We start from the raw sequence: 23,424 nt of genomic DNA, 5'->3' as shown, positions 1-23,424 counted from the left end.
CTGACAAGCAGTAAACGGGTGTGCTCTACACTTTTGAGCAAAATGATACCCCATATACAGTATTTTCCCAGTTTGCAACCTTCTAGATTATTCACTTTTGCTGCGGATACGGTTTAAAACCATTCTTGAATAGTCGACCATGGCTGGTGCGATGATAAGAAAAGAAATCTCCAGATCATACCAAGAGGTACGGTAAACTGGTGTCCTGTTTAGTTTATTTCTTTACATTTTAATAATTGACCACAGTGAGTTTACAAGTGCACAGTACTTAAGTAACGTATTTTAAAAAAACAAAAACAAAATGAGTTAAATGTAGGAACACCATAGCAGTGGAAAAAAAAAAAAAAAACTGTAGAATTACGTCTTCGTTCTAATTTCGAATGTTTGATCACCCCATCATGGGAACCCAGGTTTAATTCGTGGTAGTAATTTACCTCAAATTGCAGTACCTCAAATTGTCTTCGCGCATATATATAGTTGTTTTTTTTTTTGTTTTTTTTTTTTACTTTTGCTTTATACTTTTTGTATCGCTCATATAACTAGGCTTTTTTTTTCACAATGTGTTACAATGTTATCAGCTTGTTTTTTTTAGAATATTTCTCCCATTTTTGTAACCTTTATGTAACTTCCTAATAATACGACACAATATACTAAATTATTTATTAAGTCACAAATTAAGTATGTGGCCTTTTTTATATACTTGTCCAGATCCTGGGAATTCATGTTGTCTGTGACCGGTAGACTATATTCTTAGCATTTATTAAGTCACCTGCAGATCGCAGCTCAAGTTATCTCCACATAGATGATAGATAAGACAGCCAGTGTTGACTTTTCCGTTATATTGTCATAATGTTAAATTACTGCTTGAGATTCCAGCCTTTAATTAATAAATGGCAGTTTTTCACACTGTAGGCTACATGTAGTTAACAAGGAGCTGAAAATGACTGTACAATTTACCTGGAGAAATTAGGAGTTCCCAGGGGCTATAGAATAATAAACACATAGATTGTTTGGCTTGGTAGTGTTTTGTATAAGAACAGAACCCTGTGATATTCTGCTGTAACTTGAGAACTTTTGCAATTATCCAACATGATTTGACGTTCTCACCAATTCAAAAACAAAGTTGGGTGTATTTTCCCTCTGCTTGAGATAAATAGCACCCTTATAGAAGGCATTATACATGACAGAAAATGGTGTAGTCTTCTCAAACAAGACATGCTTATATTTTAGTAATGACATAATCTAATTTATGGGGATTTTTAATTTGCGAAACTGAAGCAGAAATGCCAAACATCCTTTGTAAAGAAACAATTAAGGAATATATTCACTTACCCTGAGCCTTGAGTTCTGCTACACTCATATTTTACACAGAGATTGAATCGTGTTCACCCTTAGCTGTATAAATAACCAACTGCCTGCTCAAAATGTTTGATTTCCTCATTCCAAGAAGTCATGTACTGTAAGGACCTCCAGCTGCTACTCTATAGGCTTAACATTCAAAACATTGTAATGCTCAGAATCAGAATTCTAAGATAAAACTACAAGAAAGTGAAGTTGGCAAGTATTTCAGATCATGCCATATTCAGTGTGCTGTTTGGCAGAGGTGTAGTGAGGGAAGGGTGGGAAGTTTTACAAAACTAAGAAAAAGGAATGGAACTCCACTGAAGAGGGCACAAGCCTGAAGATTTATAAACTTGGTTTGGTTTGTTGGTTTTATTTAACATTCAGACCCAATGGCATGAATCACGTTCCCTAATAGGCTAAAAAAAGTGCACATTTTTCACAGTAACTGGCAATAATCTTCACATTCAGTTTACTAACTTTCTCAAGTTATTATCATAAATATCAGCCTCAATCAAGACTCCAACATCTTGAGGTAAACCTACCATTTTGAGAGTATTCTTGCAAAGCAGTAACATAAGCATACACATCTGTCTTGCATCTGATTCTCTGATTTCCCTCTGTAAAAATGCATGTCACGGTGCAGAGCTCGCTTGGGCACTAGTGAATCTACTGGCACAGGGAGGGCGAGGAGTCTGGTGATTCTAACAATAATAATTGAATACTAAATCAGTGAAGCACAATCTTACTGCATTATTTAGAAGTATAAATACTCCAGTAAATACAAATAAAAATCACAATACTCACTTTAACGGCTTTTGTTTTATTTCCCTTTTAAAAAAAACGACCATTTGAGAAATATCATCTCAAGTGTTTTGAAACTGGTCAAATACATATTTAAGTGTATATTAATTGATGAAGACATAAGTGTACTTTTTTTTTGTTGCAATTTGAGTTTTCATCATGTGAATTCACTCACGTTTGCTGAAACTCATCAAAAGGACAAATCTGTCAGAAAATATAAATTGTTACACTAACCAATAACTACAGATAACTCCAACAGCACAAATAGGTAAAGATACTCACTATAGTTATTTTTAAATCATTGAAGTGTATACAAATGTATTTTGATTATTTTTGTATTGATGTTGTATTGTTAATATTTAAATGTAGGTTTATTTTTGCACTGCCAAATCACTTCATGTGCAGAATGTGCCTGAGCCTGATTGAATGATTGACAAGCAAACAAGCTCAGGCACAGCTGCATAAGAGGCAGTGACCTCTGTCGTGGTGGGGTTTTCTTCAGAGGAGGAACAGAAGTGAAAGACATCATTAACAATTGCTACTTGTGCGTGTTTATCGCTGTGTTTGTCTATTTGTTTTGTCCATCGTGCCGTTTGTTTTATTCAGTGTGTGTTTTGTGTTAAAACCTTTTATTTTGCAATAAATACGTGCATCAGTGCTTTATCCCGCAGGACTGGTGTCTTGGTACACTCTGGTACAGTAGCTTGACAAAATGCCCTGGTGAAACAAAGACTAGCTTGTTCCTTGGATTGAAATATCTGCTGTATTGTCATTTAGACTTCTAAATGGTAAAGGGTTGCTGCTGTATGTCAGATGCCTGTGTTGAAAATATCAGCTCTTTAATAAAAACTGCATTTGGAATTTTATAAGTCTGTTTTGAAGGTGTCATTTAAAACACTTTACTGCAGGCTGCATTCGAATCATTGAGTGACATTGGGGCAAGAAGGGTTAAGGGGGAGGAAGCTCACATAACACAAAACTATTTTTGGGGGGTGGTTTAAACTTGTCGACAAGGACTGCTTTCTGAGTATTTGCATTTGCTTTAGCCATGTTGAGTGTCCTGTATCTGGTGTAAAAAGCATATAGTTTCAGTAATGTGTAACGGTTTGGATTTCTTATATAAAACAAGAGACTGCTCACAAAATATTTATTGTCCTTGGAGTCGTCATCTAAATCGGGCTCCCAAAGTTTACAGAGCAGTAGTAAGCATGTCACTATTCACGTTTGAGGACCGCTTATCCAATTGTCATGAAACTTGGTATTAACATTATTTAGTTTGATATTACGAATATGAGATTCTGTGTTGTCTGTCCGTTCTAGTTTTGAATGGTTGAGTGTATAGCCGTAGTGGGGATGTATGTTACATAAAGTACAATGTTGCAATAATGTACAATAAAACACAGTGGAAAGAGGTCTGCCACAAGGGTACACATTTCAGCACTTTATTTTTGTATTGTTATTTTATTGTAGCTGAATGATGAGACTGAAAGAGATGCTCAGAGTGCCGATCTGCAGGAGGATTTGGATGACCTTGATCCTCAAGATGGTAATGGTAGTGCTTCACCAGGTATGGATGGATACCGTTGTACCATATACCATTTTTCTCCATATGCTATTGCTGCCTCATGTACTAAATATCCCCTCCCCCCAACATCCCGGGTAATTATTGAATTAATTAAATGAGATCTGGGCTTCATACTGCAGTCTGCTTCTGTTTAGTAAAAGCCCTTCTCGCCCATTGCAGGTGTTGCAGAAAATAGCAACACATTTGAAGAGGGACATTTTATTTTAAGCGCTCTGCAATATGGCTTTCAGACAGCAACATGGAGTTGTCCTCAGAATATAATACTTGAACAATTACCCACAAGAAAGCAAGTGTAAACTCTACCTGCAGAACCAGACAGGAATGGCAGTTTTGTCCTACTCTCAAAGCTTTAAGGACGATTTTAAAGAAGATTTTGAAAGTTTTTTTTCCACAAAATGCATCAGGCGGCCATCTTGGTTCATGCACAAACCCGTTTTGGAAAAAGTAAATTGTACTGACACATGCATGATGGTTTTCAGGTTTGGAGTTAATCAAGTAAACTGTTTTTAAACCTTAGCAGTTTTAAATTTAAGAAGAAAATGTAAGACCAGCGGCTATCCTGTTTAACAAAACAACACCTTTTTGTGAATTGTCGCCAGGATGATGCTATCAAGTTGGGAGTAAGATGATTAAATGGTTTTCAACCAGAAGCAGTTTGTTGTTTGGTGCGTGTTTTGTCAAATTTGGTGGCAGTATTTTGATATTACATTTTATCACAGCAACTTCTGCTTTCCAAAACTTGAAGCAAGTTTGGATGTTGATGACGTGTGCCAAGTATCAGATCAGTCACTTCACCAGTTCCCAAGAAGACAGGGATGTTGCTTGTGAAATTTGGAGTTATAGCAAAAGCTCCCGGGCAGCACAACTGAGACAGTGAGAACAGAGACCCCCCCCCAATGGTGGTTGATGTAAGTTGTCTGTAAGGATCAACACGTGTCTCCCTTGTATCTCAGAAAAAAATGATGTAGGGCCAGATGAACTCCAAAACATGTATGTGGAGGCCCTCCCATGGGGGTTCGTTCCCACACTACCCTGTGCCAAGCTGTTCCAGACAGCGCCCCAACCTAGGTTGGAAGCTTCAGTCACCACCTCTCCTCGTGATGCAGCCCTGAGCTGTGCCCAAGCACAGATGAGTTGGTTGTATCCACCACAAGAGAGTCTCCATAGAGTGACGAGACACAGTGAGTAAGCGGTGGCCTTCTAAGACAGGGAGCTGGACCCTGTGGTTGAACCAGGCTTGGAGAGGGCACATGCGTAAGAGCTCTAAGGAGAGGATCTGGTATACTGCTGCCAGCAGGACCAGAAGTCTCTGGAAGGAAACAGCTCCAATCAGACAGTTAGCCTCTGGATTCTGTCGTCCAACAGACTGGCAATTATCTTTCAGGAATTGAGGCTTATGCCGAGATAGACACCCCTTTGAGCGGGCGCCAGCTGGCTGGTTCACCGTGATACCCAACAGTTGGATGTGGTTGGTGCCCAGTCATGGTTGCAACACTGCCTGTGTTGGTGACTTGGCACATATCAGCCAGTCGTTCAGAAATTGTATTCCTTCGACTTAAGATGCACTTTTTAAACCAATTTTTTTTTTTTAAATGGCCTGTATTTTAAATTAAAGTACAGTATAGTGATGCGTATATAAAAATCGTCAACAAAAGATGTGACTACCCGATTACACAAACAGCACTGTGACTGACTGGCAGTTGAATGGTTCTGTAGTAGATCAGACACTTTCCTCCTCTATGTAAATAAAGCAAGCTTTCACTCAGTACCCTCAAACTGGGGCTGCTGCGTTCTTAAACAGACGTAGACTCCCCAGGCCATGCCTCCAGCCAATCAAAACCTCCCAATCAGCTCAGCTCCGGGCAAGCCTTCCTGTTTACCATGCTAGCTGAACCAGCGGCAGGGTTCTCCCTGTCACAAAGCATCATTAGCTTCCTGAGGAATTCGAAAAGAAGCTTTTACAATTTCAGGGTTTCATTATTTGGCTCAGTTCTAATCAGACCCCTCTATTTTTCTACTTGTCAAGCAATACCACAGTTCACAAAAAGGGAGAAAAACTTCTGAGTAATCACAACTGGAAATGAGAAGCAGCGCACTGTAATGCTCTCTGTGACAGCAGATGGCTTCAAACTGCCTCCATACATCATATTCTTATATGAGTAAATGCATCTTTAGTTGAGGTGGGAAATTTGGGCTGCGTCTTAAATTCTAATGAACACGGTAATTGATCACTCTGATGCCTTTTAATCTCAGAGGGGTCAATATAGCATCCATGCACTTTGAAAAAATGCGAGGAGCTAGAGAGAGGCAGAATGGCAGTACATGGAACTCATACGCGGTGCCTTGAAAGGCGAACTGGAAGTACTTCATCTGGCTGGGTTTTATAGGGATGTGAAAGTAGGCATCTTTGAGGTCCACTGTAGTGAACCAGTCTCCTGAGCTGCCGCGTTGTCAGCATCTTGAACCTTCGGACTCTCAAGTACAGATTGAGCTGTCTGAGGTTGAGGATCGGTCCGAGGCCGCCATCTTGTTTTGGCACCAGGAAGTACCTGGAGTAAAACCCTTCTCTCTCACTGAGGGGTGAACAGTTGAAATTGCCTGTTTGTGCAGTAGGGCCACCACCTCCTGATACAGTGTTTGAGGGTTCATGACTCTTGTTGTGATCATGCCCAGGAAGGGAGGGGGCTTAATAGAAACTGCAGAAAGTAACCAGCCCTGATGGTGGTAATCACCCAAGTGTCTGTGGTGCATGGACAAGGGACTGAATCCTGGGGAAGGGGCGGGGAGGGCTGCCGGCTTCGTGCAGCCCACAAGACAGCAGAGGGCACTTAATCAGAACCTAAGACTAAGAAAGAATTATACACTTTGGCTGTTTGGCTATATTAACCATTTGCGGTCCATTTATTCAGCGCCTGTCAGCTGCGTCAGGCCCAATTTATTTTTACATTGCTTACATGCTTTAAATTTTTTTTTTTTTCACAATAAAACAGGTTTAAAAGGCACTGCAAATCAACAGGAGACTCAGTACTGCATCTCCAGCCCTGCCCCCTTCTTTGTTTGCTGTAATTCACATACCTCTTCATAGTCGTGCATACTGATAAATCATCTCTTGATCACTCGTTTTATCACCAAACTCCTCAATAATGCGATCAAAGTCATTATTTTATCACTATAACATCTCAAAAAACTGCAAATATCTGTGATATTCTTTGAGCACTGGATGCAGAAGCAGGTCTCTTCTTTGTTTGGGTCCTTGTTATCTCTGTGATGCAGGGGCTATGTGTATTGCTCAGATCCACCCCCTTTTTTTCCGTCTTCTCTCGGCTCCTATTGGTCTCACTGAGCCATTGAAAGGTTTTCTCTGCTTTTTCCAGAGAAAAAATGACTAGAGACCTGTGCTTGATGTCTTTTTGATGATGTCGGACAGGAAAGAGAAAATTGTAATATTGGACCTGGTCCGACATAGGACCACAAATGGTTAAGCATACAGCACTTCACATATTCGCCGTTAGTGAAAGGGTTACCTTTGCGAACGAAAAAGCCTACGAAACTTGATGAATTTAAACTTCTGCCTCTATTCAACCATGCCAGTAGTTTACTTTGCCCCACTTTCGTTTTTCTTTGGAGCTCCTCGTGGCCTTTTCCATGCCTGACCTTCTTGGTGTTTCCCTGCAAATGCAGAATGTTTTGTCATGAGGTGTCGTTGTAAATTCGATTTTTTGTTTGAAGCCAGTCGTTCACTGCATATGAGACAAAGTGGAAATCCTGACTTCTCCACAGAGGCGTACATATCAGTCCATTCCAACTAAAAAGAACGGTATTCCTAAGCCGACTTCTTTCTTTTTGCCATTTTTTAAATGAAACTAAAGAACTTACAAATTGTGACTCGTCTGCATATTGCTTGTTGACAGAGCTCTCAACCAATCAAAACAGACTCCAGGAATACAATCACCAATAAGAGCAGCAGGTCAAAATAAATAAGTAAATAAAGGAAGATTTCATGTCTGAGTTGGTCATTTATAGGTAGATGTGCGATGACATTAATAGTAAGTTTAATGTTTTGTTTTTTTTGTGTGTGTATTTGTGAATGACTTAGAGACTCAAGAGCATTATTTCGTTACTTGAAAAGCCAGGTATGGCTTGTGAGCCGTAGGTTGCTGACCCCTGCCTTTTAGTGAGTGGTTATTTCATTTTAAAACTAGCTAGACTAGCAAATCCCAACCATACTTGAATACATGATGCTCTTGTATGCTACAACTACAGTATTGATGTTCACTTTTGAAATGTAGACATTTTATTTAACGTCTCATGGTCTCAAGAAAACTGCTTGAACATGGATGTAATGAAAACAAGTCATTTCTGATACCTATAACCTCTCCACGTTTCTTTGGCAGTAGTGGATGATGAGGCTGGGAGCAATAACCCCTCAATGCGGTTCAGCAAAGCCTGCCTGAAGAATGTGTTTTCAGTGTTTCTGATCTTCATCTACCTGCTCTTGATGGCAGTAGCTGTGTTTCTGGCCTATCAGACCATCACAGACTTCAGAGAGAAGTTAAAACACCCTGTGATGTCTGTGAGGTACAAAAAGGTTGACAGATTTGAGGCTCCAGGTAAGTAAAACTGTCAACAGCATTATTGCCTTGGTGTTTTTTTGTTTTGCTTTTTTTTCCCCACCTTTTTTTCAACTCTCAGACTGACATAAAAGTATCAAATGAAAATCCTTAAGTATATGCAAAATTGTTACGTGAAATTGACTCATTTAATTTATTTAGTGTTTACTTTCCAGTTTGATACTAGGAGGGGACATCTGCTGGAGCAAGCTCCAGCACACGAACTTTGTACTAACATCCGGTTCAAACACACACTGCCTTCCCCAGCGTGTGTTAGGACAGTAATAATATGCCAAACTGCTGGGGGCTGTTATACCTTAATTAGGCTGCCTTCTCATTAGCTATCTCACTGAATAGATTAGCAAGCTGTCAAAAGTTCCGAGATACCCCATATTTTTATAGATTTTCTGGAAGTGGCGAATGAGGCATTTTGTTCTGTACAGTATGACCTAGACTCAATAATAGACAAATGTTTTGTTACCCTGATATCAGACTAATGGTAAGCCTGGGATTTCTGTAGTGATGGATCTAGCCTAATATACGTTGTAGGTAGTGGGAAATAATAATCAAAGCAATTAAGACTTTGCTACCCCAGTATTGTTTTGCGTGATTATAGTATTCCCTTGTTATACAGTGGCTCCCATTTGCAACATTATGCTGTTACACTGGCACTTATTCTTCTTATAATGCGGAACACAAATTGTTTCTTACCTATAGCCCACAACTGTAGTTGTGGGAAAGCACAGTATTTTACTTGTTTATAGAGCTTTCTAAACAGTGGTCAACTACTTTAAGCTTACTGTGGAAACTGCTAGCTATTTAGCTGGAAAAATATTACTGGCCTTGAAAGTCTTACTTTATGAGGGCTGGTACGAAGTGTACTAACATATGCAAACAAAGTGAAACAAAGGAATACAGTACAGTGCAGTTCTATACTGCAAGTGTATATTATTAGAATATCCAAACTGGAATAATTTTTGTGATTTTGAAGTTAATGGATATTTTGTTTAATACTGAAAACATGTCAAAGTTAAAGGTTTCATTAATCTTTGATACTGCAGGGATATCTAATATTTTATTAATGGAAAGATGTGCACTTTCAAGTGAATTGGATGTAGAGTTTCAAAAAATACCTTTGAAGAGATGCTGATGTATTGTCTGAAGAACATTACCAGTACAAAAGCCAATGAGTGACTCAGTGGCCAGCAGGTTTCAAGGGCCATACAGCTTGTGCACACAAACTGAACAGTTGTTTGGCAGTCTGTTTTCCAGTAAAGTAAAAGGCAAAATGTATCTATTTTATTCAGGCAACAAGTTTGTGTTCCATTGTGCAGTTGATTTCTTGTTAATGAATGGCCAGAAAATTTGGTTCCCCACTGTAGTGAACATGTAGTGCTTTCAGAGGGCAGTAGGGTTCACTGCGCTGTTAACTATTTCTCAAATTGGTTCTGCACAGGGATTGCACTTTATCCTGGCAAGGCTCAGCTCCTGAGCTGCAAACACCATTACCACGATCAAATTCCCCCCCTGGTGAACCCAGGACAGCTGGGTGAGGTCCAGTGCCTGACTGAGCGAATCAACTACACTGACCCATACACCAATCACACCACGGTAAGGAGCTTGGAGAATACATACCTCTGCTGCCTGAGGGGGTTTCTCTGTTCCTTCAATAACACTTGACTGGGCGGTTAGCCAGTTCCTACAGTACTTATTTATGGTAGCTACAAATCCATACAACGTGTACAAACTAGCCCAAGGGATACTTTTTTAGTTTTCTGTAGTTCAGGTGGTTTTTGCTTGGGAGTTAGGAATCAACTTTGGCTGGTACGCTGCGATGTGTTGTCAAAAATTTATTTCTCAATAGTATTCAGAGTGCATACCTGATAGGTCAGTACAGGAAGGTAAATTCATGTTTTTTTAATGATGCAATACAACCCAGCTGAATGCACATACTAACTGCTGCCCTCTCTGTTTCCTGTTACAGAAGCAGGCCCTGATTGTGAAAGGGCCCACTGATGTGAGGAAGAGGGAGCTGATTTTCTTGCAGTTCCATCAGAACGAGACTGAACAGGATTTCAGCGCTATCGGCTACCTGCTCTTCTACTCCTACCAGGAGTTTTCTGACAGGTAAAAGAGAGTACAGTAGCTGTTTTGAGAGATGAAAGATGTGCTAACACGTATTTAACTCTGAAGCACAGTAGCATTCTCAGAAGTCTACTGTTTGGCTTTTCACTAACATTTATTTTGCTTTTCTTGATACAATGCTAAAGGTTGCTTAATAGGAGCCTTACACTCTATGCTGCCTATAGGAAAGCGGTGTGTCCCATGCAGTTCTGTAGTGTTTAAATATTTAGGAAGGCTGTTGATCTTGTTGAAAATGTCTTCACTAGGTATTTGTTATAAATGTTCTCATTATGTAAACAAAGATCTGGTTTTTGATGAAGTAGAGCATAGAACAAGAAACTGGAAGAATGTAATAGTTACCCAGGAATCACTTTTGTTATACAATTAAAGCTCATTGTGGCCACAGTTTTACTATATATGCTATACAAATTGTTACAAGATCATTTACTGTAATATAGACACAGCCCTGGGTCTAACCATCAAGGGAGGGGCCCCAGTGGTCTCGTTTTTTTTTATGTCCTCTTGCCGTTTCAAACGCTTATCTTCCAGTGCACCTTCTCCGCATGCCACGAAGATAATAAGTTGCAGTTGCTGCCTGTACAGTAGATAGTGGAGGCAATTCCAAAGAAAAATTTAAATGGTACCATTCCTGTTCTAATACTATGTACAAAATAGTACACCCAAAATACACTTTATACAGTAGACAAACCGAACCAGGTTTATTTTATTCAAATATTTGTTTAAATTAAAATACATTTAAAATTGAAAGACTATATTGAAAAACCTTGCACTATTGTAAACTGTGAAAGGCAACACGATTTGGGTAATGATGTGACTTTTTTATATGGGGTTTATAGGGTTACCTGCTTTGCTTATAGCCTGTTTTTGAATTGGCACTTTCTTCATATCAGATTCATATGAAATGTATTTGTATTTAAGAGTATAAACATTGGTGCTACATGTTTTTTTCCCTCTCAAGATGCTTGACTAGTAGCAGTTTGGAAGTGGGGAACAGTTATGAAGTGCCCTACACTCACATTGCAGTTTCCCTTTCAGCCCTGATAAAGCCCAGTTCATGAAAGACACTGAAAGCTCTTATTCTATCTGGACCTTCTCTGGAGGATTCCGCACATGGGTAAAAATGTCTTTAGTAAAAACATCAGAGAAAGATGGTGGTGAATCTGTGGAGTTCAGACAAGAGGTAAGAACTACTGTAACTCTCTACTAGTAATGAAGCTTTTTCCTCGTTCAATCACACTAGATACATAGGTACGGTATTGCCACAAAATGGGGTTTAAGGTAGACTTGCCAGTTGATGTCATTATTTCTTCCCTTCAAATCACTTTATTGAAATCTAACACAAAGTTGTTAGAAATTGCTTTGGATATCATTTGTTAGCAATGCCTAATATGTGAACATGTACATTGACAATTAAAAAAAAAAAAAAAAAGCTTATTAGTAAGCTTATTTAGAATTATGTTTTTATAAAACAGCATTAAGCATAAATCATAAGCCAGCTTGTAATATTTTAACAATTGCTTTTTCTGAAACTGCTCAGTATTATTCAAATTCTAAAGTGTTGCCACCCCTATAAACAATGTAGTAAAAGATAAAAAGGGTAGTATTTGAAAGTTATAACAGATCAATCAAATGCTGAAAACCAAATGCCCAAGTATGTAGGTCCTCATTAAGAGTCTTCTTGTCTGAATGTTTTTTGTACAGACTTCCACACCAATGTTCAGTTTTTACATTACAGCTTGGCAGTATGTGTGGAGCTGCCTTATTTCCGTTGCAAGCCCACTGTTTTTTTCTTTTTGCAGAATCCCTTGTGAGCGAAAGGAAATTCAACACTAAGAAATGTGCTGAGTCTGTTTAGTTGTTTTTAATCCCTTTCTTCCTGAGAATGCTCTGTAGGAAGTAGCCCACTGCCAAGGAAACAGCATGTTAGATCTTTTTGCACTAGAGACTCATCCGAAACTCAGTGTAGGCTTCTTTGAAGATATGCAGTGCAGCATCTTTCACTAGAGTTAATGAGGGATCAAGTTTCTAATGTTAATTGGTGATACAGGTGGTGCAAGCAAAAAACAGTGCCTTGTAACCAGAATTATAAAAAAATAAACCATAAATATAAACAATTATAACACCAGTTTACCAGGTTAAAAAAAATGTTTTTTTCCGACAGTGGATCCGACTCACAAGCAGATATAATTCTAGAATATTGTAAGCCTGTTGTGATTCATTTTGTGATTGAATAGGAATAGGTGACACAATGTGGAAAACAACTCATAAACAAAGGACAACCTGAATCCTTTTAAACTTTGTGTTTCCTGTTTGCAGTCCAGTGTTGTGAAATACAGTGACCAGAGACCCGATTCAGAAAAGGGCAATGAGTTGTTTTTCGTTGTATTTGAGTGGCGGGACCCTTTCATTCAGGAAGTCCGGGATGTAAGTTTTTGTCCCTGTGTTTTAATATTGTAATAAACCAGCATACATACATAGAGGTTGTTTCATTTTGTAATGCTACAAAGATACCCAGTATAAAGTTACAGCAACATGGACTGGCTATAGAGAACACCCAACCTCATATTACGTCCAAACCAAGATTGTGACAAGCATTGATAGGCCAAGGGAAGAACAACCATTGGCATTACTTTTTTGCAGTTGAAAGCAAGGATAAGGGTATATAAGATGGTAGTTTTGCCTACAAGTGATAACCAAAAATAAACATACAATGGAAATTTAAATTAAAAAAAAAACAAGAAATTAATTCTACCAAACGTCAGGTTGCACAGTAGAGTTGTTCTGTTTCTCTATAACTGGGTAGATTGAAGAGCTGTTGAAGTCGAAGTAATAAAATAACGTTTAGACTTGCAATATGTATATTTACTGTATACAATGTTGTGTACCTCACATAATATAATGTTTTCTTCATACAGATCATCACAGCAAACCCCTGGAACACTATTGCAAGCCTCTGTGGAGTTTTCCTGGCATTATTCAAAGCAGCAGACTTTGCCAAACTAAGCGTGAAGTGGATGATCAAAATTCGAAAGAGACACCTGAAACGCAATGCTCGTGAAATGAACCAGGTCACCTGAGAAATCAGGTGTGCAGCTTCTGACTCAGAGGGAACCCCCTCTGGCACTCGAACAAGCTCTTTAATTTACGAAGTCGGGTAAAAAAAAACACTGTTGATTTCCTCCCTATGCGCACAAGACAAACTAATCTCATCTTGGAATTTAGAACTGGAACAGGAGAAGACACTGGAGTAGTTTGTAGGACTATAGGGGCTGTTTTTATTACAACTTTATTATTCCTTTTTATTACTAATTTTTATTTTTCTAACTGTACATCCTGAATGTTTTCATACTTGAATCTTAAGTATAAAGTGAGGGATCATGTTTGACCTAATTATTTTCTATATGATTTGATTACACACTACCTTTGTAGAATAGAAGATACTTTTAACACAAGTTGTACAGAGTCGTTGTTTAAACATGTAACTTAATCAGGAACAAAATAATAATAAATACACAACCGACAGTTTCTATGGAGGGGGATTAAAGGATATTTGGTTTCCCTGCTAGGAACCAAATGGGTATTTAAAAGGGGAATTAAAGCAGTCATTTTGCACATACTAGTTTAAGTAGTTGCTATTAAATGTACTTGGATAGAGGCTGTCTTGAGCCCTATGTATACTGAGCATCAAAATAACTTATATTTGGATAAAATTTGCTAAATGTGATTGAAAATTGACAAACCTTCAGAGCAGGTGCTGTGACTTTTTATTGTGAAGGTTACAGAAGCAGTTTTTTTGGTAGAAGCAAAACAAGTAGTTTATGTATTAAACACATAATGCTTTTAACAAGCACAAAAATGCTTCATCAGTGTAGTCTTGTTAAAACAGCCTTGTTTTGTTTAACTCTTGAGGCTCTCCAATGCAAAGGTAGGAGTTATTTAGCCAAAAACACTGGACAGCTCTCAGACTGCTTACTGTGGATGGCCTCTCAGGAATGCTGAATTATTACAGAATTGAGAGAGAGAGAGAGAGAGATTTGTGTCCCGTTTCAACTCTTTACATTGCTTCTACACTGCCCACACTTGGTCCTGTACTGTAGTCCTGAAGTGCCACCTTGAAGAAACCTGTAATTCATTCAGCAACAGTAAAACCATAAACTTGTGAGAATAAGACTGATTTAGTCTTTCTTCAATTAAAATATGCACTCAGGGCCTGCACATAAAAACAAAACCAATTACTACAAAAAAGTGTGATGACATTTTCTGTGTCATAAAACAGAATTTGAGCAAGTGTTCTCTAGTAGTGTTTTGAGGAAAACTGGACATTGCTGTATCAGCTTTCACCAGCAGAGGGAGAAAACAGCCTTAAAAACAGTTTTTGTGTCAGCTTCTTAATTACTGTGCAACAGTTCTGGAAATCTTGAATTAAGACCAAATCGCTGACTACCTAAGTGTGGTTAGTGTCTGTGAAATCTCCCACACCAGACAAGCATCATAGGTAGGGAGGCCAATGAATAAATATGCTAAAAAGTCTAAGGCAAATACAAGCTAAATGCTAAAACTCTAAATACTCAACTTAATATCTTTAAATGGTCTAGGTGGATTGACAGGTAGCAAGCTCAGAACAGCACTGAATTGGCATGTTTGCTGCATTGCCATGGACGTCCATGACGTGCGCAACCTCTTGACTCGCACCTCAACTCGTGACAAGATCTAGCTTATATTGACTCTGTGCTGACGAGACTACTTTAGGATTTCTTTCTAGGTTTCCTTCCTGAAGGTGCAGGGCTACATTTGCCATACAAAGATCATTCTGTCAGTCTTCTCAACAGGCCATTTCCACAATTTTTAATTTTTTTTTTTTTTTTTTTTAAGTAGCATCATATTATTTTACAATTTACTGTTTCCTTAACTTACCATGTTGTTTGAGTGCACAGCAGTATATTGCCATCAAGGCAAAAACAAACTTCATCAAATCTAGATGATGTTACATAGCTCTATGATAGGGTACTAGAACCGAAGAACAGCTGCTGTACTCAGGTGACAGACCCCTTACTTACAAAAATAAAATACATAAATAATAATAATAATTGCAAGAAGAACCACTCCAAATGATTGAAAACACCAATGAAAATGGCAAGGGGACAGTTAATACATAAATAAAATGAAACGTGAAGCTACTTACTCCCAGCTGAACTCATTTTGATAACCCAGCATTACTGCATAAAGTCATTTCTTCAGCTCAAAATAGAAACAAAGTAGACTTTATTTACTGATGTTGAAAACCCCAAAGAAGGCCTTTCATTACAAAACTGTTTTCCACACAATTTTATGTTAACAGAATGGAATGGTACTCTGACAAAAGGCATCAGAAAAAAAAACTAAATATAGAATACAAACATACATTTTTCCCCCCTGTGGTCAACTTCTTACAGTCTTTTACACCATGTTAAGATAATGCTCCATCCATCTAGAAATAAAACCCAGGTGTTTAATTTTCTGTGGAAAAATATGGCTCATATCTTGTTAACTCTCACTTACTCAATTTCTACTTTAATAAGGAAATTAAAATACTCTGTGCCCATTATGTTCTACAGTTCATATTTAATACTTAAAATAGTTAATTGATGGCTGTATTTAAGTCCCATGTGTCTTAAATAGATTACAGTAGCAAAAAAAGAAACAATTTATCTTTAGAAAGGAAATAAAACACCCAGGAGGAAAGGGCACCCTGGGGGAGGTGAGGGACATAGATCCTCTGCTTTTATCCAAGGAAACAGCACAACTGTTACCACTCTCCCACCTCCAGTTCTGCAGCAGTGGGGAAAGCACATTAAAATAGGGAAATCATTACTTTAAATAGCTGACTAATTTGCCTATGTGCAGCACAATCAAATGTTCAGGTCATAATTCTCACCACTCCCATATTTTATTTTTCCCCCCTCGCTCATCATAAATGATAATAAAACTCATTTCTCAGTGAAATAACTCTAAAAGTGACACAATAAATCAATGATTAGACAAGGTTACAAATCTGCTGTGGCCACACTAACATCCCAAAAAATATTCTTAAGTCCACAGATTCTTATTTATAGCTTGCCACAAATTGGCTTATATTTATTTATATATATTTTTAACATACTGATGAGGTTTTCTCTCGATATTTCTCACACGTTTCAAAAAAGCAGAGAATGATGCTGCCCATCCAGTAGACGTTGTGGCTGTATTGTGGATCCCGTGTCATTTGGTGCACGTGTTATTATTGTTCTGAGCGTTCTGCAGGCTGTGAGTGTTGTTCAGCATCCCGGATGCTTCCTTCACCCTGAGCTCGTCCAGCTTCTGCCACAGCTCCTCACGCTCCTGCTCTTTCTTCTTCTCACTGCAAAAGCACAATTCATTCAAAATGTGGCATATCTAATTTTTAATAACCTTTACTGATCCCTGCAATTAAGCGAGCGCTGTCACAAACCTATTCTGAACGCTATTCTCAAAAAGCACACGCGGCTTGCCCTCCCCTCCCTCTACAAGCAGGTTCATTCAGGGTAGTAAAATACCCTAATACAAGTTTACCATAGTACTTTTTTCAGTTTTACCATGCTTTTCCCCTTTACAAAGGATATCATTGGACAGTGGAAACAGTGCTTTAGGGTGTCTTGCAGGACTTGACTTTACACATGCTGTACCATCCCTGTTATCTGAAACTAGAGGGGCAGTGGGAAATATTTCTCACATGAAAGGCACACTGTCCAGCACAGACAGCACTGGGTCTATCTTGTAGCATTTGGGACATTCAATTTCTACACACTTCTACAAATTACACATCTGGAATGTGTCAATTTGCATTTATGTAGTCTGCATCATTATTATAAATGAATGTGGCAACTTTCAATTACAGTGACATCTAACTTGCATGCTGTCAGCATCTGCCTACTCACTCAACCGAATGTACTGCAGCTGATCAGATACAAAGAGTATATTGAAATGGATCATTTAATGTAGCAAAGCCTCAGCAACTAAAACACCCTTGAAATAAAAAAAAAAAAATGAAGTCTACTTATTTTGTGTTACCCAAGTATGATGCAGTTTACTGTATTTTGGTGCAGTCACTTGCTTTGAGGAATTTAGCCTCAACACATCAACATTCACTTCCTATTGGCAAGAGCAGAAATAACCAATACTTTTTAGACTATATACATAATAAAAAACTGAAAGTATTCACTGGATTTTGGCAGTGTACAAAAAACTCAGAGATGAGGGAAAAACAAACACAAAAAACACACATTCCAGGGAGTGCTTTCGCAGTATGAGTTAAAAGTATGTGGTACACTTAAACATCTTAAATCTGACATTTAATGAACTGCCATGGATAATAAAACACATTTTGTGATTGTTTTGAGCGTACCGTTGTCTTTCTGCTTTATATGAACTGGTTAACTCATCAAACAGTGTGCCGTTCATCTCCATTAATGTCTTTAAAACATTGTACACCAGTGCTACAATTGTCCTGAAAAGAAAGTGAGAAGGAACAGTTTTAGTTTCTTGAAAACAGACTTGACTTCAAATGGTTAAATGCATTTTTCAAGGTCAAGTAATTCAGTTGCAAGTAGTTTTTTTTTTTTTTTTTTGCAACATGCTGATGTTCTTGCATTGTTAAAAATATGCTTTGTTTTTCTAAATATGAAAACATTTATCAATGTCATAAAATGAATGGACTGGTTTATGAAAGATATTACATAGTTATTAAAACACATTTTAGTTTTCTTTCTTTAAACAAAAAAAAAATACCTACGGGTTCCAGTGCTCTTTGGAGATTCTGTACAAGCTACCAAACATAATTGGTAGGATTTTGTCAATGTTTTCCTCAATTAGACTCAGAATATATTCATTATTCCAGAAATATAAAGCTCGTTCAGCTACCTGTGAAAGTACATTGTAACAATTACACTCATTTAAGCATCTAAAAATATATATTTGGGTGAAGATGAAAACGTATCACACAAGGGTGCAAGTTCATAAAGAGTAAATCTTGGCTTGACAATAAACTGATTTTTTATTTAGGTGTGCCCAATTATTATACCCCTGTTTTTCAACCGAATCCCCACAACAGCTCAGGGTGGTCAGTGGGAGTCCCCTGATCCCACATGGCAAGCAAATTGCCTCAACACCCAGGAGCTCAAAGTATACATCTTTCCTTTTGTGTTTCAGCATAAAAGTAATGATCTGTGTTGCCCTGTGAAGTTTAAGTAATTGTACACAAAATTCTACTTTTTAGTTCTGTAATTTTGTGAACAGAGATTTATCCAACTTAAGTTGCCAGGCTTTGGTTGGAGGGAAAAAAAAGGTGGTTGACCTGAAAGTGAGGATTGGAGACACACTTTGCAATCTGCTTGAACAGAGGTTCCTGAATCTTTTTAAACTGTGAGGGCTCAATGACATCAAGGATTTCCTCAATTTCACCCAAGAACATGACCTGAAAGAACACAAGAAAACGTGGTTTGATCAACAATAAACATGATCTAGAATCAAAAGCAAATGCAAACAAACTAAATTTGTCTGAACAGATTTTAAAATCAAGCCTATATGTGCACTGTCATTTAAACTCCTTTTTTACTATTCCCTTACCAATGTATGGTGTTTACCATCATTCTGGGAGTGCTATTTTTCTCCAAATCTGCCTTTACTTGCCTTGAGCTTGTCTAGAGTATCCTAAGTGCACGCACAGAGCAGCCTTCCTCATTCCATTCAAATCATGTGACAGCTCTGTCTCACCTGCTGTGCATATATATACACATTGTGACATGATTTAAAACTGAATAAGGAAAGCAGTTAGTCACAGCACTTCAGATTCTCTAGACAAGCTCAAGCCTGGTAAAGGCAGATTTAGAGAAAATGGTAACTGAATAGTTGAGCAAAGGAACCCAGAATCACTCAGAATTGAAATGACATTTGAAGAACAAAATCAATCCGGGTTAAGACAAAACACAAACCCACCTCCTTTTGACTGCAAGTTTTTGGCCAAAACTTCAGCAATCCTCTAATGACCTGTACAAATACACATTAAAATCATGTAAACACCTATTACAATGAAACAAGCTATCCTTGTACACTGAACACAGACTGCAATATAAATAGCAAGAGCTGACATGCAAAGCAAAAGACAAACTGCTCTAAATAACCCACTGTAAAGTCACACTGTGTTCAAGCACAGTACTACCAAAATACTGTATATAAAGTCTATTTTATAAATGAAAGATCAACCGAAATGTGCTCAAGCATAAGAGAAAAAAAGACGTTTACCGTTTCAGTAAGGGTGGGGTCTTTTTCCAAGAACTGTACAACACAGTAAGCCAGCTGCAAGAAAAACAAGAAAAAACAGAACACAACTCTCTAAAAGATGAAGGTTGTACATTCATTTAAATCCTAAATGATGTAATTTCATTCAAGACATTCAAGAGTGTATATGAATTACGAGGTGAAATAATAACGAACAACCTGTTTCTTCATAGTATACCTTAACCACTTTCTAACTGGACACTTCCAGTGCTGTCAAATTCATAATAGTTAATATAAAAGATACATTCATAATTGTATTTGTTACAGTCTCCAATAGTGTTACAACATTTCATTTGAAAAGCAGATGGTCGAGAACATGCAAGTTTCCGAGTAGGTTACCATGACCAATTCAATATAAAAAACAATACCATAAAGTCAACTGCTGGCAGAGGAAAAAAAAGGTAGATATATTGAAATACTGTGCAAAAAAAACCTACCTGTGCGTGAAACAGGGCCAGACCCTTAGCTGTGTGCATAGGAATCAAAACCTTCATTAGAAACTGTTTGTGTTCTGCTTTTAAAGGTAGTGCAAAACCGTTGATGATACTGGAAAAAAAGAAAAGGGAAGCAAAAATGTGTATTGGTATTTTTCTTGAATAGTAAAGGTAAGTTTCTTTTCATTAAAACCACCCCCGTGCTTGAAGGCATTCCAGCGCACTGTGCATTCCGCATGTCAAAATTGCTGTTTTCAGGAACAAAGTACTTCTAACCCTGTCAGAACCTCACATCGTCCAGAAGTAGCCCATCGTTGCCATCACAACAAAAGGCACAGCATTGGTGTCCACATATTAGAACATCTCTATAATCTCCACAAGGAAATAACCTACCATGTGTTGGCATTGAAGCTATTTAAGCCTTCTATATAAAGGAATAGGAGAATCAAATATTTACATTGGCTGAATGTCAGAATGCTTTGAAAAGAATGATAAATACGATAGATTTGTATTTATTTATTATCTCCAATCAAATTGTTTCACCAAACAAAAAAATGATATGGCACTAGAAAACTATGTATGCTGTGAATGTATGTATATTTCAATTAATACAGAGATTATGAAATTATAAATTATTCTAAAAACAAAACTAAATTCTGAAAGCTACATTGACAAATTTACTGACGCCACAAAAGATAAACCCCATTCCAAACAGAAATAGCCACCTCTGTTCACAAGCGTTGCACGTGTTGTTAGAAGCATTTTCAATATAGAAAGGCGACTACTACAGAGTGTTCATAAGACACACTCATGATCCATAACCAAGTAAAATGTTCACGACTCTGCACTTCCAGTTCCATTCTGAGTACGCTTGTTATGATCTCAAACTCATTATCCTTAACTGATTACTTAAAAAAAAAAAAGCAGCTTTGTTTTCTTACTCTTATCAAAGCACACTGGCCTAATTCCAAACACACCCATCTCCAACAAACAACTATAATTTGGATTCAGAATCTCATCTCAGGAGCCTGTTGGGAGTTTGTATTGTAAAAGGACTCCTTAGTAGAACAGGCACTATCTGCTAAGATTGTTTAAATGCGTCCAACAGCACAGGAGTAGCAATTTTCCTACTATGCCACAAAAATAAGCCATCACAAAAGGATGTGAAGAATTCAAAAAGCTGTAGCTGTGTTTAAAAAACACACACACACACATTTATTATTATTACCGGAGCCATCACCTCTGCTGTGGTGCTAAAATGAAACAAATATATATCCCTTCACTTCAAAAGTAAAAAAGACACATTTTTACCCTGTCAATACTGCGACAAAAAATCATAATGCCAATTAAAAAAAGGGAACTTAAAGCTGATGTCTTTAGGAGAGAAGCAATTACCATAATAAGAACACTTCAGCGATAACCACTCAAGTTTAAAACAGAGGCTTTGATCTATTCTATTAAGGCAATCACTGCCTTGTGGAACTTGTCTGATGTTTTGCCAAGGCTGGCATTTTTTTTTTATATTCTGTTTATCTACTGCAATAGTCACACAAGCACCATAATGCATTTACCATGAAGTAGATTATTATTAAAACATTTGTATTGAAGCTTGTGTGTCTGTAGTGCACAGAACTTTCCAAGGTCCATGTGGGACTCAGATTATGAGGAACTAGCTGAAGTACCGGGGAAATTCAACGTTTCAATATTTCATGCATGACAAATTGGGGAACTGTAGCCTTATGGTTTCCTAGAAGTTACTGATCTTGGGTGTTGCACAATGCGCTCTGACCCCTCTCCCTTTGTTTTAACTTTTTTTTTTTGGTTTCGTGTGTTCTTTAATTTGAGATACATGGCTACTGTTGTGATCCAGCAATAAGGTTACAAAATAAAGTAAGCCAGGTGTCAACACTTTGGATCCAAACATAGCCCTCGACCTTACCCTGGTTGAAAGAGGCCATGCAAAAAAAGTTTGGCTGCACAGCCTCCTGCGGGATCCGAATGCATAAAGGAACAGACAGGCAGACAAACTTTTTTCTTTATATATTAAGATAATGGGATATTCCCTTTTAACTGAGTGAGATATGATAGCATGCTTGCTAGTGGGGACTGGCTTCAAAAGGTCCAGTTCAAGTGGAATGGCTTTTTCAGTTGGAATCAGATATACATGCAGTCCTTAACCTTGCAATTATTAAAAATAACATTATTATTTTGCCCTATGTAGCCATGTACACTATATTCGACTATTCAACACTTGTGAATACACGATTAATACAATTTATTTTGTTGCAGTGCCAGACTGAAATAAAGTCATTAAGGGAAAGAACACCTCTACAGTGTAATACATTTGAATATTAGAAAATACAGACTTGAATTGCTTAGCTTTCTGTACTGTGAAACATTCCTGGCATGTAATGATTTCTTGTGACACATGCAAAGTTTAATACATCATTAAACTAATTATTTTTGAGGTTAAACAATAAGCAGCTCAGTTTGAAGCTGTCAAATGGTTTATTCCAAAGATACAGGTTCTGAAAGTGCTGAATTTGTGGCTGTCTGGGATTCCACTGTAGCTCTGTCGTTACAAATACTGGCCACAAATGTGTTAACTGGACCAAATGCAATAGCCAACATGCTTGCAGTACAATAAAAAGATGGAATAATGTCAGACTGTGCCACCTGTCATGTGTTAAGTAAAGAAAGGTATGAAATGTTCTGCACTGTGATGCGTGCCCACAACTTCTCTCACCTTCCCAAGATCTCCAGCAGCTCGGCAACTCCATTAAAATGTTCAGTTTCGTATATGAACCTGTCAAAGGTAGCGGGAATAAACATGTTATTTTCTGAGTGACACTGACAACTTCAACTTGAAAAGCCATGAAAATACAAAGGGTTTATATTTTTTTTTTTTAAATTTATATAATCAGCTTGTTTTCTATCACTATAAAAACAGACTTTCATAAATCTAAACATTGATTTTTTTCATTCCCTGTGAAATACTAACAGGTTAGATTTTAATATTTTACAAAAAAAAGTATACTGTATTTGGGCAGTCTCCTGAGCCTGAGCAAGGTGCCATTTCTGTAGCCTCTGTAGCTATAAAAACTGGGATGCGATTCATTTCTTTTCCTCTGAATCACTGAGTTTGTTAGATATTTAGGTAAGTTACATACAACTG

At 37.7% G+C, this 23,424-nt stretch overlaps 2 protein-coding genes across 5 annotated transcripts in view; one reads left to right on the top strand and one right to left on the bottom strand.

Moving 5' to 3' along the window:
* The first annotated feature begins 6 nt into the window (after positions 1 to 6).
* pacc1 (proton activated chloride channel 1) lies at positions 7 to 15,325 on the top strand. Of its 2 annotated transcripts, none has more exons than XM_041250598.1 (8): positions 7 to 187; positions 3,616 to 3,712; positions 8,125 to 8,340; positions 9,797 to 9,951; positions 10,325 to 10,467; positions 11,509 to 11,665; positions 12,802 to 12,909; positions 13,401 to 15,325. In XM_041250598.1, exons 1-8 carry the CDS (start codon positions 140 to 142, stop codon positions 13,560 to 13,562), a joined length of 1,086 nt encoding a protein of 361 aa, XP_041106532.1. In that variant the 5' UTR covers positions 7 to 139; the 3' UTR covers positions 13,563 to 15,325. The 2 variants fall into 2 exon arrangements, with proteins under 2 accessions (XP_041106532.1, XP_041106533.1); XM_041250599.1 differs by having other exon boundaries at positions 11,521 to 11,665; positions 13,401 to 15,323.
* A 405-nt stretch (positions 15,326 to 15,730) lies between these two features.
* The window catches only part of LOC121315959 (serine/threonine-protein phosphatase 2A 56 kDa regulatory subunit alpha isoform), a 91,301-nt gene continuing 83,607 nt past the window's right edge, over positions 15,731 to 23,424 (bottom strand). For 2 of the 3 annotated variants that reach the window (XM_041250595.1, XM_041250597.1), the window contains exons 6-13: positions 22,996 to 23,055; positions 20,253 to 20,361; positions 19,780 to 19,833; positions 19,474 to 19,524; positions 18,833 to 18,952; positions 18,272 to 18,399; positions 17,885 to 17,986; positions 15,731 to 16,861 (exon numbers count right to left, since the gene is read on the bottom strand). In XM_041250595.1, coding sequence (XP_041106529.1) covers positions 16,723 to 16,861; positions 17,885 to 17,986; positions 18,272 to 18,399; positions 18,833 to 18,952; positions 19,474 to 19,524; positions 19,780 to 19,833; positions 20,253 to 20,361; positions 22,996 to 23,055 — 763 coding nt within the window. In that variant the 3' untranslated portion in view covers positions 15,731 to 16,722. The remainder of the gene's footprint in view (positions 16,862 to 17,884; positions 17,987 to 18,271; positions 18,400 to 18,832; positions 18,953 to 19,473; positions 19,525 to 19,779; positions 19,834 to 20,252; positions 20,362 to 22,995; positions 23,056 to 23,424) is intronic. The other variant, XM_041250596.1, reaches the window with a different exon arrangement.

The sequence above is a fragment of the Polyodon spathula genome, chromosome 5, assembly GCF_017654505.1.
Source record: "Polyodon spathula isolate WHYD16114869_AA chromosome 5, ASM1765450v1, whole genome shotgun sequence".
Taxonomy (NCBI): domain Eukaryota; kingdom Metazoa; phylum Chordata; class Actinopteri; order Acipenseriformes; family Polyodontidae; genus Polyodon; species Polyodon spathula.
Note: the sequence above shows the minus strand (reverse complement) of the source record. Positions and strands in the feature narration are given on the sequence as shown.